The sequence below is a fragment of the Palaemon carinicauda genome, chromosome 3, assembly GCF_036898095.1.
Source record: "Palaemon carinicauda isolate YSFRI2023 chromosome 3, ASM3689809v2, whole genome shotgun sequence".
In the NCBI taxonomy this organism is placed as follows: Eukaryota; Metazoa; Arthropoda; class Malacostraca; order Decapoda; family Palaemonidae; genus Palaemon; species Palaemon carinicauda.
The window spans coordinates 28,375,896-28,390,443 of NC_090727.1; the positions used below are offsets into that span (position 1 = coordinate 28,375,896).

The 14,548-nt window shown below is 35.9% G+C and overlaps 1 protein-coding gene across 1 annotated transcript in view; it reads left to right on the forward strand.

Moving 5' to 3' along the window:
* The window catches only part of LOC137631133 (uncharacterized), a 1,908-nt gene extending 173 nt beyond the window's left edge, over window positions 1–1,735 (forward strand). Inside the window, 3 exon segments of the mRNA XM_068362796.1 lie at window positions 154–447; window positions 497–850; window positions 852–1,735. Coding sequence (XP_068218897.1) covers window positions 154–447; window positions 497–850; window positions 852–1,583 — 1,380 coding nt within the window. The 3' untranslated portion in view covers window positions 1,584–1,735.
* The last annotated feature ends 12,813 nt before the right edge of the window (window positions 1,736–14,548 follow it).

Consider the following 14,548-nt stretch of genomic DNA (forward strand, 5'->3'; position numbering starts at 1 on the left):
GACAGTAAAAGGCTTGAAAGACGTTACAGGAGGAAAACCTCGCAGTTGCACTCTGAGACAATTGTTAGGTGTTTGTGGACAGTAAGAAGGAAATGTCATATATTAACTTTGTACTCACAATGTCATGTGTAACGTGTTCTTTACATATGACAGGAAGCACTGCATTGTGATGGATGTAGCTACTGGCAGCATCGGACCTGTGGAAGTGGGATCACCCGGGAGCAATACAGGGCTGCGGTTAAAGAAGGTTATATTGACTGGATGTGTCACATGTGTATTCAAGAAAATCAGAGTCCGGGGGAAACTTGTGTAGTTTCGAGCGCAAACACGGAATATTTTGAGGATGCAGTGGCAATGAGTAATGTGAATACCGAGAGTCTAGATTCATTTGAAGGTGGAGTGTCAAATATCAGTGGTGCTTCTTCAATTGAGGATCCTACGCCAATGGTAATGTCTTTCTCAAGGGAGACAGTAACATATGAAAAGATTGAATCAGGTACTTCGGGAGCAAGTAAATCCTACCATTCCTGTTTCATGTCTACCGGCTCCATTTAATCTTGTTAGGCAGGGAAATCGTAAACGGAAGGCAAATCGACCACGAGAACCGCAAGAACTCGATTTCGAAATTAGCGATGCCCACATTCCTGAACACTTTTTGCAACGGGACATTACTGTCGGAGAAAGACGGCATTTGATATTTGCCACAGATGATCAACTTAAGTTACTATCTGAAGCGAAGCAGTGGTATGCTGATGCTACTTTTAAAATAGTACGCAAACCATTTACACAACTGTTCAGCATCCATGCATTTGTGAAATATGATGGGCAATTGAAGTAAGTTCCCCTTTTGTTTTGCGCTTATGTCAGGAAAAAGGCGCAGAGACTACAAAAAAGTTCTTTGTGAAATAAGAGAACTGATAGGTGGGCATGCCCTTAAAGTTGAAGAAGTTTTAATTGACTTTGAAGGCAGTGTATGGCGTGCTATTCCCGACATTTTACCAAATGTTACGATCCATGGTTGTGCTTTCCACTGGGGCCAGGCTGTATGGAGGAAAGTGCAAGAATTAGGCCTTCAAAGTTCTTACACAAACGACGTCGGCACTTACAAGTTTTTAAGGCAGTTGTTGTCGCTCCCATATATGCCACAGGAACATATAGAAGAGCTTTTTATCAGGTTTTATAGGAAAGCTGCAGGGGTGAATGAACTCATAAGCCTTTTAAATTACGTGAAAAAGACGTGGATCAATTCTGCAATATGGCCTCCTCACACGTGGTGCGTCTTCGGTCGGAGCATCAGAACAAATAATGATGTTGAGGGATGGCATAACAGAATAAACTTAAAGGCAAGGAAAGGAAACTTAAACTTTTATTTACTTTTAAAGCTCCTACATGATGAGGCAAACATAGTTAATTTACAGGTGCGGCTGCTGTCAGAAGGGAAGGTTTTGAGAAAGCAGCAACATAAGTATAATAAACATCACGGCCAACTTGTAAAACTATGGGACGAATATAATAATAATGAAAGATCGGCCAGACAATTACTGAAGGCAGTTTCTCATCATATTGCTGTCTATGTTTCGTAATATGTACATTATTATTTTTAGAAGCTTTTAGCAATGTGCTTTACTTTTTATTATTATATTATTTAACAAAGACTACTCTTTCTATTTTCAAACTGTTTTTACTTACCTCAGAGATTTATTTAGCAATGTGTTTTACTTTTTATCATTATATTATTTATAAAGACTACTCTTTCTATTTTCAAACTGTTTTTACTTACCTCAGAGATTTATTTAGCAATGTGCTTTACTTTTTATAATTATATTATTTATAAAGACTACTCTTTCTATTTTCAAACTGTTTTTACTTACCTCGGAGATTTATTTACAAAGTTACTTGTTAAGAGATAAACGAGACTTTTCTCAGGTCTGATCTTGAAATAGAACAAAACATAATAAAAGAAAATAACACACAATATAATGATATAAAACAGCTTTAATAAGATAAATTTGGATGTGGGACGAGTTGGACTACAATCAAATGAACCATCAAGCATTACGAAGGAAAGGTTCACAGAGAGAGAGAGAGAGAGAGAGAGAGAGAGAGAGAGAGAGAGAGAGAGAGAGAGACTATTCCAACTGGAAAAACTATTAACAGCTTAATTGTATAAAGAAAATCTCCTTGGTAAGATGATGCACCGCAATGATAAACTCATAAATAGTTAAAGTCTTATGAAACTTTTAGTAAGGATACATATTTATTGAATCAAAAGATCGGTCTACCCCAAAGCCATCGGAAAGTCCTTCAAAGAGAAGGCAACGGGGGTTACCACATACAAACGGGAAAAAAACACGTGAACAAATCTTATAGTTGAATATAACTTTTCTTAACTTGTTGAGTAACAATCATTTGATTCAGGGATTTGAATCACAACTGCCCGGAGCTGGGGCCTGCGAGGATTTTCAGCGCCCAAGTGAAAGATGAAGTTGGACAGCAAAGATGCAAGAAAGGAAGCAGGGACGGAAGGAAGATGGTTAAAGTGTTTATAACTACAGGCCAAAGGAACGCTGCAAAGACTATACAGTAATACCCCTGACTGTGTTAAATCCCCTTTGCCCCGCATACGGAGTTGAGTAACTAACAAAATTTAATGACACATTACACGAACATAAAAGCAAATGGCAAGTAACGGCTCTCAAACCGTTTCAGGCTTCACTCTTAACATAAGCTCCTAGACAACCATATCAAGGCTAAAAAAAGTAAGACTCGTAACACGGTTCACAAAATGTAGAGGACAAAGCTAAAACTTCAGAGGTCGACTAAAGGAAATGGATATATTAACAACCAAACTTAAATCAGTTAAAGATCTACTGACAACAAGAGCATCTGAGATCGTCCAAAACCAACTCCTGGTTTGGGATGAAATTGTCGGTGAGCAGACGCTGTCACAGGACACGGGGTTTATCAAGTGGAAAACCATCAGCAATTAAAACAAAACGAAACTACAAAAAGAAGGCAGTTGTTGTCTGTCAATTAAGAGTACGGTACCAGTATTACTTTGGTGAAGGGATCCAATCAATGGAAAAACTTTATCGAACAAATGCTAATGCAATAGGTCTCTCTGCACGATGCATTTCATCCTGCTTACTTGCCAGTTATAAGTACGGTGCCAGAACCAGTTTAGGCAGAGGGAGTCTAGTTTCAACAAGTTTTACTAGGCTTAGAATGACCCCCTTCGAGCAGAATCCTTAAAAGGTTAAATTTGTGTACCATTCTGTTTGAAATGCAAATAAATTAAGACGTCCTATGTCACAGCCTTTACCCGGGAGTTTTTCCCCTCAGGTTAAGGGCAATGTCCGTGAAAACTGTTCAAACACTGACGGAAGCCCCATTACTTCAAACCGGCGTTGTACCTATTGTTAAAAAGTGGGAAAATTTCATAATGAATAATTTTTATTTTCAAATATTTATGATAAGGTATATTTATTCATTACATTAAATCCCGTATGATAAAAAAAAAGTAGGAGATAAATGAAGAAGTATTGAATGAAAAGCTCAAGATAGAGACGACTGGCGAAATCTAACCGAGGCCCTTTGCGTCAATAGGCGTAGGAGGATTTGATGATAATCTAAAAATCAATAGTATGAAGTTACAAGAAAAATGATTTACTTCTGATCTGAGAAAGACACCTCTTGACTTCCTAAGTGATTTCGATTACCCCCCCCCCCCAAAAAAAGGAAATTTTTCTGCCAGCTGCGACTTTTAATAGCGATCATCAGTGCTGAGGAAATAGAATGTTAATTTCCATCTTTTCCTTAAATCAACTGTCATAACATGAGGCTATAACTAGTAATTTTTCTCTAGTATGGCCATCATGAATAATACAATTTACCTTCAGATGCACCTATATGAATAAGAAGAGATTTGCTGCTGCAAGAACATCTCTAAGTAAGACTAATTAACATTGATGGAAGGGAATTGCCTGGAAAGTGGTTGTGCCTCACATCAGCAAGGAAACAACTTAATTCTATGGAACAAATCAAAGTCAGCAGGAATAAGTTATGTGGAGGCCGATGTGGTAACGTCCCTGACTGGTAAACGCCAGACTGGGGTTAGAGTCCCGCTCATACTTGTTAGTTTCTTTGGTTGCTGCAACCTTACCATCCTTGTGAGCAAAGGATGGCGGGTTTTCGGGAGCCTATAGGTCTATCTGCTGAGTCATCAGCAGCCATTGCTCCTTGGTCCTAGCTTGGGTGGAGAGGGGGCTTGGGCGCTGATTATATGAATATATGGTCAGTCTCTAGGGCACTGTCCAACTCGATAGGGTAATGTCACTGTCCCTTGCCTCTGCCATTCATGAACGGCCTTTAAACCCTTAAAACCGTTATTCCCACCGAAAATGCTGACGGTATAACGTAAGAAATGCTGATTGTGAAAGAAAAATATTTTTTTTCTACAGAAAAGTTCACCAATAAGTATTTTTAAAGATAACCACCAATTAGTTTCTTGATGATGCTAAAGTTGCAACAAGAAATTTTCAATTGAAATCATACTGGCTGCGTAGTCTCACTGTTAATGAGGAACTTAGATTTAGTCAGTAGTGATAAGTTTACTACAATGCTTATCTGTTCATGCCCGACGCCTTGAGGAGAGCAATAGCATGGCATTGGGTCTAGAAGATTCCCGGTTTGTTTAAGAAAAAGCCTAAAATACCGGACGCCTTCGGTGGTAACACATACATACACAATATTCTTTAGGGCTGTCTCAGGCGTTGTTTCTCGCAGGTAGTCTTTATTACACAAACCAACTGCCAGATGGTCCAACATATTTTCATTAAATGACGTCCACAGAGTCGCAACACGTGTTGGATTTGAATGGTTAAATAACAGAAAGATTCTTCTCTAGATCCTTTACACAGTAGTATTATTTGAAAGGATTGCCATTTAACGAAGATAATACTCATTTTTATTGAAAATCCTCTTAACCGTAATAGTCTAGCAGAATGGAGCCCTTTTTTGGGTGAACGTGGTTTTAGGGTACCCACAAAGTTTTTTTGCAGATTATATAATTTTGAGACATGCTGATTCAGAATCCACTTGATGCCACCTTGGCACCCTTGAGCATTTTGCATAATATGCTAATTAAGTCGGCCATTATGAAAATTTTGTTTTTAGGGTATAACTTTTTTATTTGACCAGATACAGGGGAGATCATGATGTCTACCCCCAGGTTTAGAGGGTCTCTGAAATATGTGGTAGGCACCAAAATACAATTTTATTCGGTGAAGTAAGCATACTCTAGTTATAATACCAATTTCCGTTATTACCGTCACCTAATTAGCATAACATGCATATGCAAATTAGTAATCATGTTAAAAATGGTATTATCAGAATCAGAGACCCTTTAAACCTGGGGGTAGACATCATGATCTCCCTTGTATCTGGTCAAATAAAAAAGTTATACCCTAAAAACAAAATTTTCATAATGGCCGACTTAATTAGCATATTATGCAAAATGCTCAAGGGTGCCAAGGTGGCATCAAGTGGATTCTGAATCAGCATGTCTCAAAGATATATAATCCGCAAAAAAACTTTGTGGGTACCCTAAAACCACGTTTGGTCCCCATTCTGCTAGACTATAAGGCGATCGGCAATCAATTATGAATTCCCAAAACTAAAAAAAATATTAATAACATCTACACTAATTCTAATTTCTTTTTAACTGACAACTGAAAATATTTCGTTTCCATGTGTAGTATTTGCTGCTACTCTTATTTCCACGTTCAAAGCATTACAAAGTTTTGAATAATTACTGAACTCAATATCATCTTTTTTTTCCGTAATAAACAGGTGATCATTTAGACGAAATCCAATGGGATTTAGAACGAGACAGGAAAGGAAATAAATTCAAGGCAACTTCGGGCCGAAGGATATGCCGAAGGATATCCCTAAGGACTTTTACTGATTTTTCCCCCTCGCCACATTATATTCGGTTAAACTTTTTAGTTTCACCTGTTTAAAAATCTTTGAACATTTCATTGTTTCCAAGATTTCTAGTTTTATTCCATCAATTTTACTTACTCTATGACCATTATTTAATTATTTCTCAGGTTAACATCGTGTATCATATCAACAAGTATATGAAGTATCCCATCAAGCGAGCTTTGTAAATACAGTTTTCTACAAAACTGCATCGTCTGGTTATTGTAGCTTTGCCGGGTTTTTAGGAAGTCTTTCTCTATATAAACATTTCCTTCCCTTTGCAAACCTTTTTCATCAATACAGAATCCATGAAAAAGGTTAAAAGCTTTTGCAACATAGCACCCAACTATTTACTGACATGTAAAATTGAAAGACTCAATCAACATTAATTTTGCGATATATAAATGTATGTATGTATGTATGTATATATATATATATATATATATATATATATATATATATATATATAAAATGTATGATATATATATATATATATATATATATATATATATATATATATATATACACATGTACATATATATATGTGTATATATATATATGCATATATAATGTACATATATACATCCACATGTACATATAAATTATATATATATATATATATATATATATATATATATATATATATATATATATATATATATATATATACATACATACAAATACATATATATTTATCCATATATATACACATACATATATACATATATATATAATATATATATATATATATATATATATATATATATATATATATATATATATATATATATATATATATATATATATATATATGGGTGTAAGGAATAATGATATGCTGACATGAGTTTTTAAAGTTTATATGTGACATATCTGTTTTGACGTAATTAATGTTTTTAGAATGATTTATTGTTAATTTATTCTCATCATTTATTTATTTCCTTATTTTCTTACCTCACTGGGCTATTTTTCCCTATTGGAGCCCTTGGATTGTAGCATCTTGCTTTTCCAACCAGGGTTGTAGCTTGGCTAATAATAATAATAATAATAATAATAATAATAATAATAATAATAATAATAATAATAATTAGACAGAGACAGAAAAAGAACACCAGGGTTAAGACAGCAAACTACAGTAGAGGTTATTCTAAAGACTTGCAAAAAAAAAAAAAAAAAAAAAGAACTGGAGATGAGCAGGGCATATAATAATAATGTCGGACAATAGGTGTAATCAGAATGGATCCGTAGAGGTTGTAAAAGAAGAAGCAGGGAATGGAATAGAAGACTTTGGATCGACTAACTAAGGGAATTTGCGGGCTTGCATTGACACACAAAGCCCATAAACGCAAGTGGAAGGACATGTCTGAGGCCTTTGTTCTGCAGTGGGCTAGTAACGGCTGATGATGATTATGACAGAGAGAGAGAGAGAGAGAGAGAGAGAGAGAGAGAGAGATAGAGAGAGATAGAGAGAGAGAGAAACTTACTGAATAACATTTAGTTTGTTCACGCACACGGGATGTTTTGATTCTAAAATGGCGAAATAAATAAGATAGTATATCAGTAAAAGCAAGATAATAAATATTCTGTCAAGAATAATATCAACGTCAAAACATTTTGCTCGTAACCCGCGAACGCTATTTTATCTTATTTATCTTCCTCTGGTTTTGTTGAAGTTTTTATGGTTTATTTTACTTTTCCCAGTTTCCTTTTCTCACTGGGCTCTTTTCCCTGTTGGAGCCCCTGGGCTCATGGCATCATGGATTTCCAAATAGGGTTCTAGCTTAGTAAGTAATAATAATAATAATATTTATCCAAACTGATTTCTTACAGTTTTATTTTCTTTGCTATGTTGGCAGCTATTTGAGCACCATAAAGGAGAAACTAAAAGTCTTTATCCATTTTGGTATTCACTAACAATAAAATCAAATGATATAAGACGTTTGTAACTAACATTATGCCTTGACGTAAAAAGCTCATCAAACCCAATCCGACCAAAACGCCCTTGTCATTAACTAAGACTCAGTCAGAGGGCCATAATCAATTATAGCAAAGTAATTATCATTAATTGACTACAGCAAAATAAATATAATCAGAAAGCGTTAATATTGAAAAAAGGAAAAAAAAAACATAATTGATAAGATAAAAAAATGAAACTATGGAAATCCCATTCAGATGTGGATAAGTTAAAGCACGACTACAAAATAAAAGGATGTTTTCAATACGCACATTCGACTACTACTACCACTACTACTACTACTACTACTACTACTACTACTACTATCATTATTATTATTACTAGCTAAGTTACAACACTAGTTGGAAAAGCAAGACGCTATAAGCCCAAGAGCTACAACAGGGAAAATAGCCCCGTGAGAAAATGAAAAGAGGAAATTAATGGACGATATGAGAAATAAAGAAAAATTATAAAATATATTAAAAACAGTAACACCATCAAAAGAGATATTACACATTTAACTATAATAATGTAATGAAGGGAAGTTTGCCATAAAGTTAGCATAATTGTTAAAGGGATAAACTTAATTCCTTCCTCTATGTCTTCTCACAGCATTTTCTTACTTGCTCATGCAATCTACAAACGGAAACCATAGATAAATCCAAATAATACAGAAAACTACACTCAGGTTAAAGTCGGCCATTCTTTTCCCCACATTAATAGCTATTTCACACAACAACATTGTATTCTTGAAGTTTTATTCCAGTTGTTACCAAGTTGTGGAATGATCTTCCTAATCGGGTAGTTGAATCAGTAGAACTTCAAAAGTTCAAAGTAGGAGCAAATGTTTTCATGTTGTCCAGGCTGATATGAGTCTTTGTATTGTTTTTATATGACATATCTGTTTTTGACGTTGTTAATAGTTTATATAGGACATATCTGTTTTGACGTTGTTACTGTTTTTAGAATGATATATTGTTAATTTATTCTCATCATTTATCTATTTCCTTATTTCCTTTTTTCACTGGGCTATTTTTCCCTGTTGGAGCCCTTGAGCTTATAGGGTTGTAGCTTGCCTAGTTATAATAATAATAATAATAATAATAATATCTCAATCTACGTGTTCATTATAATAAAAATAAAAAGTATGGGAATATTTCTCGTAATAAATATCTACACATGAAATAAAATGAGCAACATATATACACACAACCAAGATTTCCACGACCTTCAAAACTTGTCATTTGTGAGCCAACGTGGAAGGCGACATTATTCCATCTTGCTTGGCCGTAAGCAAGGTATATATATAGAGGGACCCTTCATTCTATATACCTTGGCCGTAAGCAAGGTATATAGAGGGACCCTTCATTCTATAGACCTTGGCCGTAAGCAAGGTATATAGAGGGACCCTTCATTCTATAGACCTTGGCCGTAAGCAAGGTATATAGAGGGACCCTTCATTCTATAGACCTTGGCCGTAAGCAAGGTATATAGAGGGACCCTTCATTCTATAGACCTAGGCCGTAAGCAAGGTATATAGAGGGACCCTTCATTCTATAGACCTTGGCCGTAAGCAAGGTATATAGAGGGACCCTTATTCTATATACCTTGGCCGTAAGCAGCTTAGGAGGCGAGACGAGTAACGATATCGAATCGCAAATTTTACATTGTTTCGGAGTCTTTCCACTTGTCTCTTATCTATCCTACTAATTAACTCTTTATGCAACCATTCTTAACCATATTTTTATGAATGAAATTTATGAAATTAGTGGATATGTTGCTAATAGAGTCCTTTCAATGCACGTCATCAAACTTCCGGTCCGCCATCTTGGAGGACATACAAAGACGCGCTCAGTGAATAGCTATGGTTGAACTGTTGAATATTTAGCCATTTCATCACATTCATATTCATACAATGCCCAGTTTTTGCGCTATTGTTGGCTGTGGGAATCGAGGACGAAGAGATGACAAGAGTTTCTACCGCATACCGGCAGTTATTCAGAATCAGGACAAAGATACAGAAGAATTATCCAAGTCCAGACGTGACTTGTGGTTGACCAGAATATCACGGGCTGATCTACGTGAATCCTCACTACCCTAAGCACGTATCTGTTCTGATCATTTCATATCAGGTCAGTCTCGGCTAGGCCCTAAAAGTATTATTATTCCTGTGTAAACATGCTATATCCGATCGCATGGGTGACTTCACAAGTATCATCGTCAGTTCAGTGTGTAGTGTGTGTGGGGGAGGGGGCATCTCAATTTTTAAACGTCAAAGGGGCATCTCAGATTTTCAAAACAAAAATTAAAAGCGCCCATATTGGCTATATTAACAAAGGCTTCTTACCTAGGTCTCTCTTTCGCCAAGGTGCTCATGCCTATATATAATTAAGTGTATATTTATATTTAATTTAATTTGTGTATTAAATTGTGCAGACATACAGGCCTATGTGATGAATAAACATTGATTATAAATAATAATAATAATAATATCTGAAAGCTGGTTTAACCCGAAGGGGTCTTCAGCTTATATATGAAACATCGAAAAAATAATTAAACTTGCGCAGTTAATTGCAAGGAGCCAAAACGATCATCCAAGAGCATTACAATAGAGTTTGTCCATCATATGTTTATATGTATATAAGAAATTATAGCATTTGTAACCAAACACAAACACAATGGTTAGGCATGAACTGATAAAGATTTGACATAATAATGCAAAACTTTTACATACATTTTGACAATAAAAAATTATAATACACAAGGTTAGGCTAAATGATCAATATTAGCTTTACAATTATAAACACTCTCTTCATTGGCCCAGTGTTTATCTAATTTTGGACTTGAAAGCATTAAAGGGAAAAACAACAAATTCTGAAAGCAGATTATTCAATGGAAATGTATGCCCACTCATGTTCTGGGTTGGCCGACAGTACCAAGTAGTTCACCATATCAATGTATGAAATACTGGGAAAATCCTCAATATTTTGACTGAATGAATTCTGCATCTGGTATGGATCTAGGCCATCAATTAGATCGAGTTTCTGCTTGTAAAAACGCTTATCATCACCTGACAATTGTTTGACAAAGTCGCTCTCATTGTCCATATTCGCTGTAGCAGCCGCCATGTTTTCGCTTTGTATGCCCTCCAGCATGGCCGCCGGCGATTGCCAGTGACGTCATTGAAAGCACTCTATACTAAAATTACTCATTAGTTAATTTTCACTGCATTCCAATCAACCCAACCAACTTTAAATTTTTCGGTGTTTTGATAATAACCGTTAGAAACCCGTAATTTCTAAGTTGCACAGACGCTTTCTAATCTATCAAACATCAATAATATATATATATATATATATATATATATATATATATATATATATATATATATGTGTGTGTGTGTGTGTAAACCTTAAACCTAAGTCATCAATGAGTATGCTTATGCAGTATGTAGAGTGCATGCAAATAAAACGAAATTTTCGATTTTGGTCTATTGCTAATTCCCAATTTCATTTTTATACAAATTTTATATTGCGTAATATAAAGGAGAAATGTGCATTGGCTTATATATACCTATGCCAATGTGGCCAAGGGAAAAATTGTGTAGACTTGTGCAACTAGAAAATCGTCTCTTAGAGTAAAGTAAGCAATGTGTGATTAAATCTCGTTTGCTCTCACATTGTTGCTTAGGACTATCAATCCATTTTTTATCATTTCCTTCTTCCTCCTCTTCAACAGGATTGTCTTTGATATAATGCTTACGGCTGCATTTTCAAATTTCCTAATATTTCATACCATTAAGGTAACGTGATGTGACATGCGCTTTCAGTTGTCTTTGGGCGGGAAGATCGATTGGCGCCAATTATTTTTCCCGCCCAAACCGTTTTCCTCCTCCAACTCCTTCTTCCGATATAATCCCTGAAGGGGAGAATCCCTAAGTTATATCCACATTGAATTAGCTTTACTCCAACACATTTTATATATAAAAAAACGAGTTACATATATTATTAGTGAGTAATCAAACGCAGTTGGTAAAGAATGTTAGGGTCCTATTTAAGACTTCGTACTATAAATGACCTAATTCGAAAATCTTGTCCACAGGTCTTGAAAGCGTAGAAAAATCTAGGAATCCAGCAGGTATAAATCCTTTAACACAATGATAACACAGCACTGACAAAAACACACCACAGAACGATGCGACGTCATCGGACTAACTGGAGAACCTGTTATTGCGCCAACCCAAGTTACCCAACCGCCAAGTAGCCAACCTCTGTCCGGCCATGTCAACAACCAAACCGGCCAGCCGGCAATTATCTTCTGAACTTGGATAGTTTTATGAGAGAATGATTGTTATATTAATAAAATAATTTGTGCTGTATTAGATAGATTGAATATGCAATATATATATATATATATATATATATATATATATATATATATATATATATATATATATATATATATATATATATATATATATATTTTATATATATATATATATATATATATATATATATATATATATATATATATATATATATATTAAACAATGTCAAAAGTATAAACGTCTTTCGTGCACTGGATAGTAGTTTGTTAATAAAACAGTGCACTGGATTTATTTAAAACCCGTTTTCCGATAGTCCTACAGTAAACACCGGTTCGCCTGTTAACGCATCTTTCAAGGGCGGGAAACGTATATGGTATCACGATTCACATACTAAATATGTAATTTTATCTCTTGCAGATTTCTACATACTGTACATTAGTTAAAGGGTTTTCTTTCATTAAGAAGATAATCAAAATAATTTAACGAGCATTTATTTTAGCGGAAGTAGAGGAATAGGAGTCATTCAAACCTTAATTGAGATGACGATCCGTGATGGATGAAGTACAAGAGAGAGGACTAACTCAGTCAGATGGAAAAGACCTGCCTTCTGAGGGGCGACCGACAAATGAGCGGCGAATCAGTAGTGAGAGTATTCTGAAAGAGCGACAAAATATACTATTAAAAGAGCGGACGACCTGACTGCCTCATTATCCTCCCACCTCCCACCCCTACCCCCTACTTCGTTCCGGGGTCAGCCAGTTAACCTTGTCGGTGACCTCCATACAACTGGTCAGTGTGTCTGGTGATTCCACCCAGTACAGTCAAGTCGTGCCAACATGGAGTTCACCATTACAGAAACTAACAAGGGAAAGAAATGCATAATCTATGAAGGTTACAAGTTTATCGACACAACATTAAGTGATGGAAGTTTTTCATGGCGGTGCACAAATGGGAAGTGTAAAGCTCGAGTGAAAACAGACTGTGAAATAGGTAGCATTGTCCCTGTGCAGTTGCAGCACAATCATGAAAATGATGAGAGAAAGCTTGAACGACAACAACTACGTACTGCAGTGAAAAGAAAAGCAAGTGATGACATGACAGCAAGGCCGGCAAAAATAATTAGGACAGAACTTTGTAAAGTTACGGAAAACAATCTGCAGTCTGGTGATCTGAAATGTCTGGCACAATCAATATACCGTGAAAGAAGGAAGCAATATCCTGTTTTACCTAAAAATCGTGAGGAAGTTCATCAAGCGCTTGAATCCATGAATACCACCACCAGCAAAGGCGAAGAGTTCGTGTTGGAAAATAACCCAGACACAGGCATTGTTATCCTGTCATGTACAACAAATCTGGAATTTCTGGTAACTTCTGCAGAGGAGATTTTTATTGACGGGACCTTTAAGAGTTGCCCAAAATATTTTTATCAACTGTACTCTATCCATGGCCTATGTAATGGCCACTATATTCCTTTAGTATATGTTCTTTTACCAGGTAAATCGGAGGAGATTTACCGAACCATGTGGAAATGCTTACATGATATTTGTGTATCAAAAAATCTGCAACTGCAACCCTCTGTAATACACGTGGATTTTGAATTCCCCATACTCACTATCCTGAAAGAAACTTTTCCGGATGCAATAATCAAATGCTGTAGATTCCATTTAGGGCAGGCGTGGTAGAGGAAAATCCAAAACCTTGGCTTAAGTAAAGAATACAAAGACAAGAACAGTGACATAGGACAGTGGTTAAAGCTATCTTATGGTCTCCATTTCATTGATCCTGCTGATATTGAAGACTGCTTTATTGAGGAACTGATGTCATGCGCACCACAGAAAGAAAAATGTACTAATTATGCAGACTATCTCGTTGATAACTATGTCACACCTCATTCCAAGGTTCCACCAGTGCTTTGGGCTGAAGTACCCTCTAACGACAAACGCACAAACAATGCGGCTGAATCCTTTCATGCGCATTTCAACGCACAATTTTACAAAGCTCACCCAACCATCTTCATCTTCATGGATGTAGTCAAGAAGCTCCAAGCAACAACGTACTTGAAAATCAGAAGTACCGGCATGCCAGCTGTCCCAAAGAAAGTGGATAAAGAGAAGTGTGAATTTGCCATAACTCAGTTCGCCAAGTACAAGTCGTAGGATGTTAACCGACGTCAATATTTACAATCTATGGGTTGCAGTTTCATGGCAAGAACTGATTTGATGTGAACGGAAGATATGATGTGAACACACTTAAGTGACGAAAATACGATCTGAACACATTTAAGTGAC